The sequence below is a fragment of the Coccidioides immitis genome, assembly GCF_000149335.2.
Source record: "Coccidioides immitis RS genomic scaffold supercont3.3, whole genome shotgun sequence".
In the NCBI taxonomy this organism is placed as follows: domain Eukaryota; kingdom Fungi; phylum Ascomycota; class Eurotiomycetes; order Onygenales; family Onygenaceae; genus Coccidioides; species Coccidioides immitis.
In genome coordinates this window covers 529,908-544,406 of record NW_004504308.1, presented here as the reverse complement: position 1 = coordinate 544,406, position 14,499 = coordinate 529,908, and the positions used below count along the sequence as shown (strand labels likewise).

Here is a 14,499-nt window from a genome sequence, read left to right as displayed (position 1 = left end):
TGCACAACCAAAAGGCATCGTCAAGACGTCTATCCGGCACCCTAATTTCCGGACAGTGACAACGCTGGCGGTCTGGACCAGTGCTGGGCGGGTTCGCCCCTCTACGACAACGGAGAGCTTCTCCAGATAATTTAAAGCACAGAGGTAACTAATTTATTTTGACACGCCCGAGGGTTTTCAGGAGGTCGCATTGGAGGTTCTTGGTAAAGTTTGGCGGCCGTTCGTCGCAGGGGGTTTGTTTTGGAACGGCTTGACAGCGGTGTGTGTGTGTGTGTGTGTCGTTCCTTGACGACCTCAGGAAAGGGAGGGCCTGATCTCCACGCATCGCATCGCATCGCATCACATCACATCGATGGCGCTCGATAGCGAGAGAATAGCGCAAACTGACTATGTATGTGGTGGAGGCTCACGGCGATCTGCAGCGGCCGACATTTGCGGCTCAGCGATATTCAAAACAAACAAACAGGGCGTACCGTATGGATGTATGTATGTATCGAGCATTACTGAAATACGCAGTTGGTACCGCCAGGGGTATTACACTGACACACAGTACTCAGTCTTACGGTCCTCAGCGCTGATGGGGCATTTGCGTCCCGAGAGAGCCCTTCCAAGAGTCACCACACACGACATTATTTCGCTAAGCGAGATTGAACCACTTGACAGCTCAGCGCTGCAGCAGGAGAACAAGGAGCAAAATACAAAGAAGCGGACCCTGATAACCCAAAGAAGCGGTAGAAACTCCGGCCCGATCGAACATCACAATTGGCTATGGTATGTACTCCGTCCACAGCGGGTGACACAGGCAGATATCAGCAATGGCAACGCCCATCGTCTCCCATGTGCTTCGTATCCCAGGCGCCGATACGTAAAGTGGTTTTCCGTCCAATTGATAGGGCCCTCGTGCTCTGTTCTCAACGCCGTGGGCTCGTGGTCAAGGATATAGCTGAGAAACGTCAGCTTGATACCTGCTAGCCAGATGGTGGAAGTTTAAAACAACGATTTGTCTCCTTTTTCCGCCGCTCTTCATTGGAAGGATATTGCATACTTGCTCTGAAACTCCCAAGAACTGGTCATGCGAGTTTCAAAGCAACGCTGGCCGACTAGTCACGGAGTACAGGTCTCAGGACATAACTTTTGCAGCACAAACAAAACGGAGCGCGGATCTTCTCTCGCTCATCGAAAGAGCTGTCCCAGAAGTTGACCCAGCGACTCTCCGGGAAGTTTCATGATGGAAATCAAGATGTATCCGCTGGGGATAGACATATCGGGGACTTGCCGGTTCATTGAACCAGCAGAGGACCTTGCGGGTTCACCCAAGTATCTCCTCTCACCGAGCCGTGTAGGCTATTCAGCTCATTTGTGCTGAGATGGCAGACACATTGTCGTCAAATTCATCACCAATCCAATCGTATCTTCTATTTGCCCATGACTGCAGAGGAATTTTTGGGCTCAGATACGGTGGCATGGACAGATGTGTACTTTGTAATAATGAAGCGAAGTTCTGTGTGCTCGTGCAAGAACGTGTCCCTAATATCATATACGGCGGTTTCAAAATACATACCTTCTCTGCCCATCGACATATACAGAGTAGCTTTCTCCTATCTTCAGGCACAGAGCATGACTTTTCCTTTTTTTTTTTTTTTTTTTTTGACCTGGATTCAGCCGAGCAAATGCAGCTCTGTCCCCCGATCTTATATAATTTCATCCAGATATAACTACTGATCACACCGAGAAAAACTAAGGGGTTTCGGATTGACAGTCCAATATATGTATATAACTATATGTTCGGAGGCTACGGGATCCGATCTTGTTTCAGTTGGTTGCCATACTAACTAGCCACGACACCACACGCGCTGATATCAGGCATTGCTAAAACGAAGCGCAGCATGCATGCCTCTCTCTCTTCTCTTCCCTCTGTTAGTTATTGACCCTGGAGTCTCGGCTCGCGTGCTCGTCTCTTTTTAAATTAAATTTCCTTGCACAAAAAGTCAAAGTATGTTTTATAAGTGAACCCTGTCTCCATGCGGAGCAGTCGGATATCTCAGCCTTACTGCATGTCGCATCAGTTGTTCCGGCAAAGTGATAGAGTTCGAAACTGGGTGATATCCTTCCATTTCCATCACTATTTTAAAAGGTGGAGGTCATCCTGGGAAGTGTTTTTTTTGTGTGAGATGACATGGTCACCGTCAAAATCCTCAGGGCGAAGGCGGGCATGGGTACCGGGTTTGGCGTGTTTGGTTGGGCCAGAAGAACTGTAAAACAAAATATACGGAGTACGGAGTAAATCACGGTGTCGCTTAAAGAGCTTATGTAAATCGTGGCCTTTGAGTGCAATATAGTGGTCCTTTTTTGGGTACAAAGGCGACTGGTTCGTGATGTCTGTTCCAGGTACCCATGTCAACCAGCATGAGCATGGCGGTTACTTGCTGGCGCCCTGCAACCCTCAAACTGTTCCCCCCTTTTTACCCCCACACTGCTGGATTGTTGTAACCAAGAAGAATATGGATTCTATAAAGGCTGGATCATCCTGCTCAATTGGTCCCGAATACTTGCTACAGAGCTAGGACTGAGAACCTCCAGCCAACGATGCCACCTACTCGATCTGCCAGAGCACGAGCCCCAGCTCCAGCCTCCCACTATCAGGCAATTGTCTCTGGCCCGCCGCGTTCTGTGAGGCCTGATTGGGATGACTCTACACGGTATTCAATAGACCAAATGCAAAAGAACTTTGAAAAGTAACTCTGCCGATTGTGCTTTGTTATCTGGTGCAGCTAACAGATTGAAGATTTGTTGCACACCTCTCCCCCCCCGACCCTTCACACTGGCTGAAACAGGTGAATCTCAGTTTGATTGAAGGATTCCTGCGTTGGTATCTTGACATTCATGAGCAGTGTGAGAAAGCAGAGGGCTTTAAGGTCAGGGTCCGCTTCTGGAGAATGTATTATTGCAATGAAATGAAGCAAGAGTTTCCTTATGAATTGAAGTTAGAGACCAAATATGTAAGTTAACGAGACAGCCCCAAACAGCTAAGTGGACTAACAATCTCTAGTTGGTCCATGAACTTGTACAAGATTATGCGCTGGATGAAACAGGCACGCTCCCACCAAATATCAATGGAGATGATCTTTTCTACATGCAATACCATCTCCAGGTTAATTCAACCATCTGGTTCCCCACTCAGCGCCAGAGAAGTCAACATGGAACACTACGTAAAATGATGACTGCTACTAGTGCACGTGCTGGGACACTAGTTGTGAGCAGTGGATACTTAAAGAAGCCAGACTCACTTCTCTGGGGAGACATCCAGATATTCATGGTTGCAAATCCAGAGTCACCCTCCTGCAGGGTCCTTCTCGTCCATGCAACACACCGGCTTAACAAAGGCAAAAGGAATAAGGGCAGACCGTATGTACAGCAACACCCAGAATCTCCACATAAACTGACAGTTTGCCAGCCCAATCTACTCCTACTTTGAACGAAATGACAATCTTGCGTTCTGTGTAGTGCAAGATATCCTTGAATATGGCTTCCAGGACGATGTCTATTCAAGCCCTTTCATTAAAAAACCTAGAGATATCTGGCAGCACACCCAGATTCCGAAGCACAGACTAAGTGTTCCTATTCATATTAAACCAGAAAAATGGGATCTTCCAATCTTCCGGCCTGGAAGACGGGATGCAGAGGGTCGCTGGACCACACACCCACAGAATCCCCTCACCTTCAATCAGTTTGCGGAAGATGAAGTGCGGGCTTGTAGGTCAGCTGGTCTTAAAGAAATAGGAGGGTTAAAAAGATACCGGAAAGGTGCTGCTGCTGTCATAGCCAGTGAGTCACTTCTCTAGCAATTTTTAGGGAACAGTTACTGAAGAGGCAACAGATTTAAATGAACACAAGCGAAACCACATCATGGGTCATGCCAGGGCTGGCGTCTTCCAGTACTATGTCAATCAACGTGTGGACACAGATATACAGTCCATGTTTCTGGAAACACCAACTCAAGATGCTTTGGTGAAACTCTCCACCAATTCCAGTCTCACTCGAGACCCATCAGCGCCTCAGGAACTATCCAATAAACAGAAGGCTGAGGTTGAGAACAATGTAAAACTGGAAGCCCTAAAAAAGAAGCGATTAATTGCCAAAGCCGAGCTGATAGCAGATTATGGCAAGATCTGCAATGTCAATAATCCTGAAAAGAGAGCTGAATACGAGCATCTGTGCAAACGCATTCGAGCCACACGAAAGAAACTGCGACGAGAAGCATTCAGGGAGGTCCATGCAAACTTTTTTCAAACCATTGGTGACAAAATCATTGAGCAAAACTATCATGGACAGTCTACTGTTTTCGAGCCAGACACATCTTCCATTTCTGCCGAACGGAAAGAACTTGCAGCTCTCGAATTCAAGAATCAGGATGCCACCTACATTTCTGATCAGGAACTAGTGGAAGACCGCATTAGGTCCTTGGAGCTCCGCCTCAGACTTCATTCTCTTACAATCCCCAAACCACTCGCAGCAAAGGTAGTAGCCTGCAAATCTGCTGAGAAGTCTCTTGACCCGCAAAGTTTTACTGGTCTTGAATGCCCTATCTGTCTTGGATTTGAGGACTACAACACCATTTCCCGAACATACAGGTTCGCAAACTGCTATGTCTTAAACAGTCATATTGATGATGTTCATGGAGGTATATCTTTCTCTGCTGGATGGTGCTGTAACTATCCACCTGGCTGTGGAGTTCTGCTCCACTCAATGGCCCAGCTCAAGTGCCATGCGGTGAAAGCACATCGTACCCAGCTTCCGGGAGCAAAGAAATTTGGAGGGCGCCGATGATCTTCCCTAATGCTGTAAACTGCCCCTAGACTGGTTGATGAGAAAAGATTCACTATTCTTGGTTTTTAATGTGAGTGTACATGAAATAGTGTGAGAATACATAATGTTTGTCATTCAACAAAGATCCTCAAATCTCATTATGTCAATCTTCACCCTTGTGGCCATGCAAAATATATGAAATCCATCCTCCCACTACCTTCCTTCTCGCTTTGCAGCCCTCTGGGGCCTAATGCATCTCTCTTTCTCCAAAGTTGGATCGTGTCGCCGAGAGAGGTTCTTCCCCTAATTTTTGAAGTGCAAGAGTTACTTCATTCATCCAAGGCTCAAGATCTTTCAGGTGTTTCTGCAGCTTGCTGACAATGCTTCTTCAAGTTAATTGTCTGCATCAGCTCTAAGCTGGGTAACTCTCACCTCTTCAGAGAAACTACTCTTATTGACATTGTTAAAAAGGAATAAACAGTTATAGTGGGGTAGACTCACTCCTTCTGAAGCTCATCAATCTTCTCCTGGAGCTGCAACAGATGATCACCAGATGGGATGCTCGGTCCAGATTCAGTCAGATTGAGAGTGCTTTCTGCCTGTAGCTGAGGTGGGTACTGTGTAGAAAGTTCTGACAAGATAGCATCCATAGTTCTGGGTGAAAGATCAATATCATAGTGTGGCAACTGTGATGGAGTTGGCATATCATCAAGGCACTGGAGCCACTGCTCCATATTTTCGACACTGTCCATTTTTAGGGTGCGAGATGAAATCACTGAATTGCTGCATGCACGGCTGATGATTCTGTTTAAGTACTTCTTGCTCTCATGCGAACAAATCATCAACCCCCTCTATTTGCTGAGCGGGTGCATGATGATTTCAAAGTATGAATAGAGTTCTCCCTTTAATGGCTCTACCCTTCTCTAAACTTCCTATGTATTTAGTTGCTAGAATTTTTACCAGTCCGGTCTTTAGAAGAGCAAAAATGGCTGCAAGTTCTCAAGCTGGGAAGGTATAATCCCTAGCAAGAAACTGAGTTAAATGTTTTTGCTAATCTAGATTGAATATAGGAGAAAACAATCACCGCAAAAACACATATCACTGTAGATGCTGCCACACAAACCGTCCCATCAATTACTGAGCTGCGATATTTTGCCCTTTGTGAACAGTTGCAGAAGCAGCAAGCCATCCTCCGGAACCTTGCTGAAGGAACATCAAAATGCATTGCGATATTGGACCAGGCGGCAGTTCAGGAAGACTCAAATAAAAAAATAGTGAAATAGTGGAGGTCCCTTATATATCTACATACTTTCTCTTATTCCTCCCTTCACCGGCTCCCCCTATGCGGTCGGCTTTCCTGTTACACTCGTCGCAATGAATGCGGAAGGGAATATCATGGTGTGCTTGTCCAAAGTTGTGCTCCAGACCTTGCATATCAATGAACCACTGGAGGGTATTGGGAAATGAGCTAAGCAATTTTCGGCTTTCCCCACACTGTAATGACAGAGTGATGTCCTCTCTCAAATCCCGCGCAAAGAATCGGACTGGTCTGATGTAGTTTCGGCACTTGTAACAGATATCATCCTCTGATAAGCACAACCCTAAGTTTACACTCTCCTTAAAGAAGTATAATGGTGCTGGACACAGACCCTTTAGCGCCTTAATGACCGAATGCGCCGGGGCACGGCATCGAATTGAGCCACGACAGTGAAAACCACCGGAGTAAAATTCAGGCATAATGTCTACTTCGAAGTAGAAACTGGACACCAGAAGCATTATCGCTGCCTGCTTGATCCCTTGCGATAATTGTTTCTGTACCCAGCGCCCCAGGGGTTCTATTGCCTCAGTGTTGTTCATTGCCGGTGGACCGCCTGCGGGGAACGGATAATTGACCCGGATATACCTTGTACGTGTTGGCTCGTCCAGTAGGTTCCATATCTGCCTCCAGGTCTCCTCCCCATCATATGAACTGTTGAGGGAGCGGTAACCCCGAGAAATGAACCCATCCATTAGGATGTTACGAAAAGTCATTGCTTTGGGGGACCGTGCAATTGACTCGGACCCTGTACCAAGTGAAATCACCACATCTGGCTCTGGGGTTGTAGGCCAGAGACGGCGCACTTCCGACAAACCTAAATGTATTGGATTATTATTCTGTGGACGTGTGCCGCCATCCTGTAGGTTCCCAATTTCGGAAATGTTAACAGAGGGGAACAGCCTAGCATTCAAGTCAGTAGAGGCAAACACGTTTGTGGTAGTGAATAATGTACCCAGGAACCGCGGATGTAGCTCGCCCGCTGGAAACAATATTAGACTGGAGATTTTCAGCACATCTAGAGAATGAAAAACATACGCCTGCCAGACAAGGGGCTCATTTCCAGGTTTTGTCCGAACGCATCCATAGCCTAATCAGGCTTTAGCAAGCCTCTTAAATAGCTGGAGTGAGAATATTACCACGGCCTTTCCCCAGAGGCGTTTCACTGTTATAGTTGGTAATCAAGATAGGTGTCCCATCATCAATTGTGCTGGCTGTGACGGCCACTTTACACCCACTGATTCTGGATTTTGGTGTATCCGACATCCGGAGTGCTGGACCAAAGTATCCAATGAAGACATCATCTGTGCTCTTTGCCTCATAAGCACCATCTGATAACAGTGTTCCAAAGACGCGGCGCACTTTGGGCTGGTTTGATTTTCGGTGGAAAACCTTTCGTGCAAGCTGGAGGAAGTCTGCCTTGCAGCCTACCACATCATTCTGGCAGATCCCCAAAGCCAACGCACTTATCCCACCTGCAAAACAATAAGTCTATGTTCAAACTGAGCAGATAACTTAGATAGAAAGCTGTACCAGAGCTGGTCCCAATCATGAAATCCACTAGGCTGGCCAAAGGTAAATCCTGACCAAGGGGGGCTTGTATTGATGCTAAGCTCTCCAGAGGGATTATGCCACGCACGCCACCACCATCAATGCTCACCACGCGTACGCCTGCGGTTGCAGGCTTGATTTTTACCTTCAAGCAGGCGGGTTCTCTGCAAGCAATGCAATCCTTGATGAAATATTCAACATCAGATCCAATGAGTTGCTCTCCGTACCTTTGTACACAGTTGTCGCAAATAAGATGTCCGCACGGAACAGGGTGCTGTTTGCACTGTCTCAGACACCAGGTGCAGGTGAATTCCAATTTAAGCGCCTTCCAGGACCTTGCATTGTGGCCAATGTTGTATCGATGCAGCTGCGAGGAAGACTCACCACTGGCCGCCATGATTTCAAATAAAGAAACCAGGTCATCCTCAATCATCTGGCACTGGGACTTGGCGAAAGAAGGTGTGTTATAAACATGCTGCAAAGCCGTATAGACAGGTTTGCGGTAGAGCGAGCGGAATAAAGCACGAGGACAGAATGCTGAAATTGTTAGTATTTCCGGTAGGGAGATATGGAGAGATACTTACCGTGTTTTGACGGGGGATAAGCGTCCATCAATATCGCGGAGGCTACATATGAAGCCATGTTGTCATATGAAACATGTAGCCGAAGCCCTTCTGAAAAAAACGCAGATAGGTGCGAGACAAAAGATCCGGAGAGTTGGTTGCCTTTCCTTGACGATTGCAGGAAGTCAAATGGACTGAGAGCGTCGGTCGCAAATTCCCGTAGTGCATCCATGAAGAGGCAATCTAAGTCCAGTGCAGAGAACATCAGTCGTCTAGCCTCCCGTGCTTGGCGTGCTTTGTATAGCTCCTCCCGGATGTCAGCGCCTAGTTGCAGATACCGAGCTTCAGCCGACAGTTCGCTGGATTGCATGCAGGACACACTGACATTTGCGAAACAGGAGAAGAGTGGGGGAACGTTTTGATAGTCCAAGATATCCAAGAGAAAATCATCCTCATGGAGTAGCCTTTCGGTTACGCTCTCGCAGTGTGAAACGCCCTTTACAATAATCACTCGTGGGCGAATGCATCGGGGTAGGCTTGAGGCAGATCCAATAGACACCCAGGTCTGCAGCAGCGACCGAACCGCCTCCAGGCCGCCTATATCATCAGCAAAGATACAGACCACATCGCAAAAGAGAAACAGGAGTCGCGAGAGGATGACATCATATGGATCCCAGTGCGACAACCCGTTCCAGTTGACTGGTATGGTCTCGTGTCGGTGGCATAGCTTAAAACTGTTGAACGCAGGCAAAATGCGGCGCTGGCTTAAGTCAATATCCACAAACAACCGAGGGTGGTCGGACTGTCTTGAGTGATCATCAACTCGGAGACTGAGGGCAGAAAGTTGATCACTGGAGCGGTATCTGCCTTTGCATAGCTGCCGTAGAGCGGCATTCTTATGTTTCCTTCCAACAAGCAGTGTTAATTGTGGGTATTGAGCTGAGGGCGACTTTAAGTCGTGCATAGCTCGGCCAAATCTCCACCCATAAGATATGTGGGGCCCAGCGCCCCCCTCAACTAGCTCAAGCAGTGCAATATGGTTGCATCGCGCCATTGCTTTCCTTGGGTAGATTTGTTTTAGGCGCCCCCAACATCCTTATATAACCCTGCGCGGGCCATGATTGGGAATTCATGGCCTTGGATGGACTTCCCAAGAAATAACGAAGAATGCCTCCAAAGCAGGCCATTCTGACAGATTATGGTGGACTGGACCAGGGAGGAAGAATGCCTCAATGCAGGCCATGAATGCAGAGATTCTGGCAGATTATGGTGGACTGGACCAGGGAGGAAGAATGCCTTGAGGCAGGCCATGAATGTAGACAGATTATGGTGGAATGGGTCGGGGAGGAAGAATGCCTCAGGGCAGGCCATGAATGCAGAGATTCTGGCAGATTATGGTGGACTGGACCAGGGAGGAAGAATACCTCAATGCAGGCCATGAATGCAGAGATTCTGGCAGATTATGGTGGACTGGACCAGGGAGGAAGAATACCTCAATGCAGGCCATGAATGCAGAGATTCTGGCAGATTATGGTGGACTGGACCAGGGAGGAAGAATGCCTTGAGGCAGGCCATGAATGTAGACAGATTATGGTGGAATGGGTCAGGGAGAAAGAATGCCTCAGGGCAGGCCATGAATGCAGAGATTCTGGCAGATTATGGTGGACTGGACCAGGGAGGAAGAATGCCTTGAGGCAGGCCATGAATGTAGACAGATTATGGTGGAATGGGTCAGGGAGAAAGAATGCCTCAGGGCAGGCCACCAAAGAATGTACAAGATTGAGTGGAATATGAGGCATGAGGAGAAATTACGATGGAATGGACTGGGGAAGCAGGACGCATTGGGGCATGCCATGAATAGGAGAAATTATCATGGAATGGACTGGGGATGGATGATGCATTGGGGCATGCCATGAATAGGAGAAATTATCATGGAATGGACTGAGGATGGAGGATGCATTGGGGCATGCCATGAATAGGAGAAATTATCATGGAATGGACTGGGGATGGAGGATGCATTGGGGCATGCCATGAATAGGAGAAATTATCATGGAATGGACTGGGGATGCAGGACGCTTTGGGGCATGCCATATCGACGGGTGTAATATTGTATCTAACGTGATCCACCCCCCGAGCGGCTCACACCACCGAGCGGCTCACCAAAATACACATACAAATCTCAACTTTTTGCTCTCTTATATCTCAACAACATTGTTGAATATAGACTTTAGAATTTAGATGTAGAGTATATAGACACTTAATAAACAGTCTATTATTTGTGAAGATAATTTGATACATGCTAGTAAAAAGATAATAAAATACTATAACTTAAGAAATAAATTATTATATTTAGATAATTCTTATAATTTACAAAGTTTATTATATCTGTATAGTATCTTCTCCATTTTATAATGATCAGACATAGACTTGTTAAGATATAAGAAAGAGTTGAGAGGTGTGAGCCGCTCGGGGGTGGATTACGTTAACTAACTAGCCTGGTTGGGTTATTGATTATCTAAGCCCGTCCAATTGTACCCCATATCCGCCACATTGAAGACAGGTTGACCCGGATTTTCGCTGAAGGTAAAATAGGCGCTGTCCACTACACTTGGTTAGTACAGCCGCTGCTGTTTGTTTTTCTCTATACATACCTTCCTCTTGACCTTGAGGTGTAAAAATTTGTCCTTCAGTTCTCCTCCCTTGGAGAGGAGAAAGGTGTAGCCCTGTTTGAGCCTGTTGTGGTGAGCTTCTCATTGATAAGGAGAGCACAGTGGCAGTTTACCTGATTTATAATTCTCAAATCCTCCTCAGTCACTTCAAGAATGTCTGCCTTCACAAGTGAAGTTTCCAGCAGCCCATGAAGCCAGGAGTCAACAGCCAGATGATTCCAGTGGCGGGAAGAGCCCAATTCCGGACATTTTTCTTTTAGTTTGACTAGCTTGTTGTTCACACTGTTCGGAGTTCGACAGAAACCGCGTCTCGACAGCAAATCCGCAATCACTCTTTGATAGACTCCCCTAGATGCAAAATAGACCGCCACAATGACCTCATCATCAGTCCATTCAAAGCCACCCATTTTATCTCAATCTGTAACTGTGCAATGTTTAGGATAAAGAAGAGAATGCTTTTTTCCTTGCTTCCTGATGCGAAGATGTTGTCGAATTTAAGAGGATGCTAAATAATCATGATGGGAACGCGTCATAAGGGAGTCTTGCAGCTCCCAGAGATCTGGTAACAGGACTGTTACCTTTCTATTCAGCCTCTCTTGTATCCGGTGCTAGCCAAACATGATACTGTCTGCCTGTTTAATTGGACAAGTAAAGATTATCCTCTCTACCCCTCATGCTGACCCTGTGCTGGCTCATGAAGATAACCCCCCGGCCCCCAGCGGTGCTGCTGATGTACCTTGTCTAACTCCATACAGTCACGAATGGGGTGCTTTAATCTCAAAAGGAAATCTGAAAGTTTCCGCGCAGATCGCGTGGGCGCTTACATGAAGGTTTGGTTGGCCTTCCATGGTAGGATTGACAACACTCCCGCATGAGGGCCTAGTCATGTGATTCACCAATGAGGGCCTTCCTTTCATATCATTGGTAGACAAAATGCAATTGGAATTTTAGAGTTTAATGGTTCAGACAGATGTGCCAAAAGCACCCCGACGCGATGCAACAGCGCCTTGCCACGATGGTGCGAACATGAACACCATGATTTGAGGCTAGCGGGTGCACGCTGATTCCAATCATGGATGTAATCTCAAGCTTTAAATATTGCAGCAGTTTCAATGTTCTTCCAAGTCCCAGCTTAACTTCTGAATCAATGAGAGATCCGATATCAACACCTGCCCGATTGAAGAGACCATAGTTGCTTAGCCAACCAAGGTATTTTCTGACCTGGGGTTTGGACAATATGATACTGATGAAAGCCAGTCAGATGTCACAACCAACCTCCGGAAAGGCTTCCCGCCCCTCAACCCCAGTGCCATTGCCGCTTCTCCCAAGTCAAGTAGTAGAGCTCCATCATGTCGCAGGCTCCGCGCGGAAGAGATACAATAACAGTGCCTTGAAACAGTCCAGGAGCCATGTTCATCCGGAATCTTTGATCGAAATTCACAAGGCAAATGAACGACGCTATCGAGAACGGCTGCAACAAGAGTGCAATGCCCATGCTATCACACGAAACGAACTGGAATCAGAGAGAAAATTCCATCAGGACGCTGCGGAGGCCAATGCACAATTACATCATGGTCTCCTTCAAGCAGAAGCTGCGCAAGCTATTCTTCGACAACAGCTCAGTATAGAACAAGGGGCGCACAGAGCCGCTACAGCTGAGCAAACCCTTCTCCGACAACAACTTGGTGCAGAAAGGGAGGCACATCAAGCCACTGCAGCTGATTTGGCACATGCAGTTAGATGGTGCCATTGGGTTGATAGCCTCGTAGATGTCAAGCGCCTCGAGGAGAACAACACCTTGCACCTGGATGACAAGTCGCGCCAACTTGGTGACATTATCCTGGACGTTCAAAACAAGATGGAAGAGAAGTACGCTGCATACTACCAACAGCAGGATGACCTCATTTCAGAGCTTCAGCAAAGAGTCAACGTCTATTCGCAGCCGGTTGAGGGGTTTCCAAGAACCACAAGGTCAGCAAATTAAGTTGAAGATATTTAAGGGCTAGGTGAATATTAGCATATAGCTACCATCAATCAATGAACATTATTGTTTAGGCATAAGGGCATTGAACACAGGGTATTACGTATAAGATTAGTCATCATATTAGCTCACGGGCACCGCGGGACAGACTTCCGCATTTTCATAATTTTCTACACTGCTTATTCCTACAAGTTTGAGGGCCGCTCTGCCGCTCTGAGTTAGTGAAAAGAAGTTTGGGGGGATGGGGGGAAGGGGGAATGTAGCATAAAAATTGACCATGAATTTCTCTCATATGGGCCACGAATATTGATAGGAAGCAACAACATATAAGAATAGAATAAAACAGACCCATGAAAGACTCTCTGTTTTGAACCTGAACCTGCATCCAATATGGAAAATCAGCAATCGACTTCAGAAAGATACCTAGCTTCTAAGCCTGTTGGGCTTAAACGAGAATCACCTGGAATGTCCTTGAACGAAAGGCCGAAGCTTCGTCGCATGATCGGTGTGAACAGACAACCAAGCTTCATGTCACAGAATATGGCGATAGCCATAAAGACTAAGATTGGAAATCCTTGGGAGCGGTATGAAAAATTCCTTGAAGTAGAGGACTTTGTCCCTGGTACACTGGTGCATTCCAAAGATGGCAACTTTACTGAAAGAATCGTCGATGTTGTCAAAGTGCATAATGAAGCATGGCTGTCAAGGCTCACATCAGCATGTCATGAAAATATTGTCAGCCTACATGAAGCCATTTACCAGAATAGTACCATTTTCCTTTTCTCTGAGGTAATGGACGTGTCCCTCGCGCAGATATTCGGATCGCCACGCGGGCGCCTCCAACATTATGAGGTTGCGGCGTTCTGCAAAGAGATTCTTAAGGGGCTGCACTACATCCACAGTGAGCACAAGTTCGCACATGGAACCCTGAAAGCAGAGAATATTTTACTGTCAGCAGGAACTGCAGCTGTCAAGATTGGTAAGAGAACAGTGGGCATATTCTGTACTTTCACTTACCCAGAAGTAGCAGGTATTGGAGGGAGCATGCTGGGGAGGCTTGGTATTGGGGCAGCCCAAAGGGATTTATGTGCGCTCGGTCTTATGATCACTGAATGTTTGGAACCAAGGACAGCTCTAAACCAGGGTGAGGTCCTGGTGTCTGAGGAATGGGATTCTGTTCTCCGAGATTTCCAAATGCAGACCCAGACAAAGTCCGCTGCAGCGCTGCTTCAAGTAAGTCTTAGCATTGCTAAGTTTAGGCTACAAAGGCTAATCATGGTAGCACGATTTCATCCAACGCTCTCCCGGTCCTAAGTGCCTCGTGCCGTATATTCGCTTGGCTCGCGAGACGACATTGAAGAAAGTCAAAGTTCTAACCTAACGAGGAGACTTCATTGTGATCTCGGGCAAATATGTGAATTCAGGATGGATTGCAGACTCTTATTCTTAGGATTACAGCTAAGCAAGTAGCTCTTAGATACACTATATATATACTAAGGATTGAGTAACTGAGACGCGAGTCTAAGTCTACCGTAAAAATTATTCATAGTAAGTCAAAGTTCCCGCTTTGAATCACTCTTCGAACTAGATAGTAATTGTTACAGACAGGAATCA

General features: G+C 46.7%; 8 protein-coding genes across 8 annotated transcripts; 4 read left to right on the top strand and 4 right to left on the bottom strand.

The window, feature by feature from the left end:
• Window positions 1-352: 352 nt before the first annotated feature.
• Window positions 353-972, top strand: CIMG_12216 (uncharacterized protein; the record flags this gene model as incomplete). Its single annotated transcript, XM_012358597.1, has 3 exons — window positions 353-482; window positions 558-731; window positions 791-972. 3 exons carry the CDS (start codon window positions 353-355, stop codon window positions 970-972), a joined length of 486 nt encoding a protein of 161 aa, XP_012214020.1.
• Window positions 973-2,586: 1,614 nt separating this feature from the next.
• CIMG_08726 (FluG domain-containing protein) lies at window positions 2,587-4,945 on the top strand (the record flags this gene model as incomplete). The annotated part of the gene is made up of 5 exons (XM_001241562.2): window positions 2,587-2,735; window positions 2,786-2,999; window positions 3,050-3,405; window positions 3,455-3,825; window positions 3,878-4,945. The coding sequence occupies 5 exons, from the start codon at window positions 2,587-2,589 to the stop codon at window positions 4,825-4,827; spliced, it is 2,040 nt and encodes a 679-aa protein (XP_001241563.2). The 3' UTR covers window positions 4,828-4,945.
• Window positions 4,946-5,199: 254 nt separating this feature from the next.
• On the bottom strand, window positions 5,200-5,558 carry CIMG_08727 (uncharacterized protein; the record flags this gene model as incomplete). Its single annotated transcript, XM_001241563.1, has 2 exons — window positions 5,200-5,251; window positions 5,308-5,558. The coding sequence occupies 2 exons, from the start codon at window positions 5,556-5,558 to the stop codon at window positions 5,200-5,202; spliced, it is 303 nt and encodes a 100-aa protein (XP_001241564.1).
• Window positions 5,559-6,099: 541 nt separating this feature from the next.
• Window positions 6,100-9,199, bottom strand: CIMG_08728 (uncharacterized protein; the record flags this gene model as incomplete). Its single annotated transcript, XM_001241564.2, has 6 exons — window positions 6,100-7,024; window positions 7,077-7,103; window positions 7,160-7,211; window positions 7,261-7,596; window positions 7,655-8,209; window positions 8,257-9,199. The coding sequence occupies 6 exons, from the start codon at window positions 9,197-9,199 to the stop codon at window positions 6,100-6,102; spliced, it is 2,838 nt and encodes a 945-aa protein (XP_001241565.2).
• A 113-nt stretch (window positions 9,200-9,312) lies between these two features.
• On the bottom strand, window positions 9,313-9,870 carry CIMG_13172 (uncharacterized protein; the record flags this gene model as incomplete). The annotated part of the gene is made up of 2 exons (XM_004444919.1): window positions 9,313-9,619; window positions 9,728-9,870. 2 exons carry the CDS (start codon window positions 9,868-9,870, stop codon window positions 9,313-9,315), a joined length of 450 nt encoding a protein of 149 aa, XP_004444976.1.
• An 880-nt stretch (window positions 9,871-10,750) lies between these two features.
• Window positions 10,751-11,311, bottom strand: CIMG_08729 (uncharacterized protein; the record flags this gene model as incomplete). Its single annotated transcript, XM_001241565.1, has 3 exons — window positions 10,751-10,837; window positions 10,887-10,958; window positions 11,018-11,311. 3 exons carry the CDS (start codon window positions 11,309-11,311, stop codon window positions 10,751-10,753), a joined length of 453 nt encoding a protein of 150 aa, XP_001241566.1.
• Window positions 11,312-11,929: 618 nt separating this feature from the next.
• On the top strand, window positions 11,930-12,996 carry CIMG_08730 (uncharacterized protein). Its single transcript, XM_001241566.2, has 2 exons — window positions 11,930-12,113; window positions 12,166-12,996. The coding sequence occupies exon 2, from the start codon at window positions 12,166-12,168 to the stop codon at window positions 12,886-12,888; it is 723 nt and encodes a 240-aa protein (XP_001241567.2). The 5' UTR covers window positions 11,930-12,113; the 3' UTR covers window positions 12,889-12,996.
• Window positions 12,997-13,275: 279 nt separating this feature from the next.
• CIMG_12217 (serine/threonine protein kinase) lies at window positions 13,276-14,266 on the top strand (the record flags this gene model as incomplete). Its single annotated transcript, XM_012358598.1, has 2 exons — window positions 13,276-14,118; window positions 14,168-14,266. 2 exons carry the CDS (start codon window positions 13,276-13,278, stop codon window positions 14,264-14,266), a joined length of 942 nt encoding a protein of 313 aa, XP_012214021.1.
• Window positions 14,267-14,499: the final 233 nt, after the last annotated feature.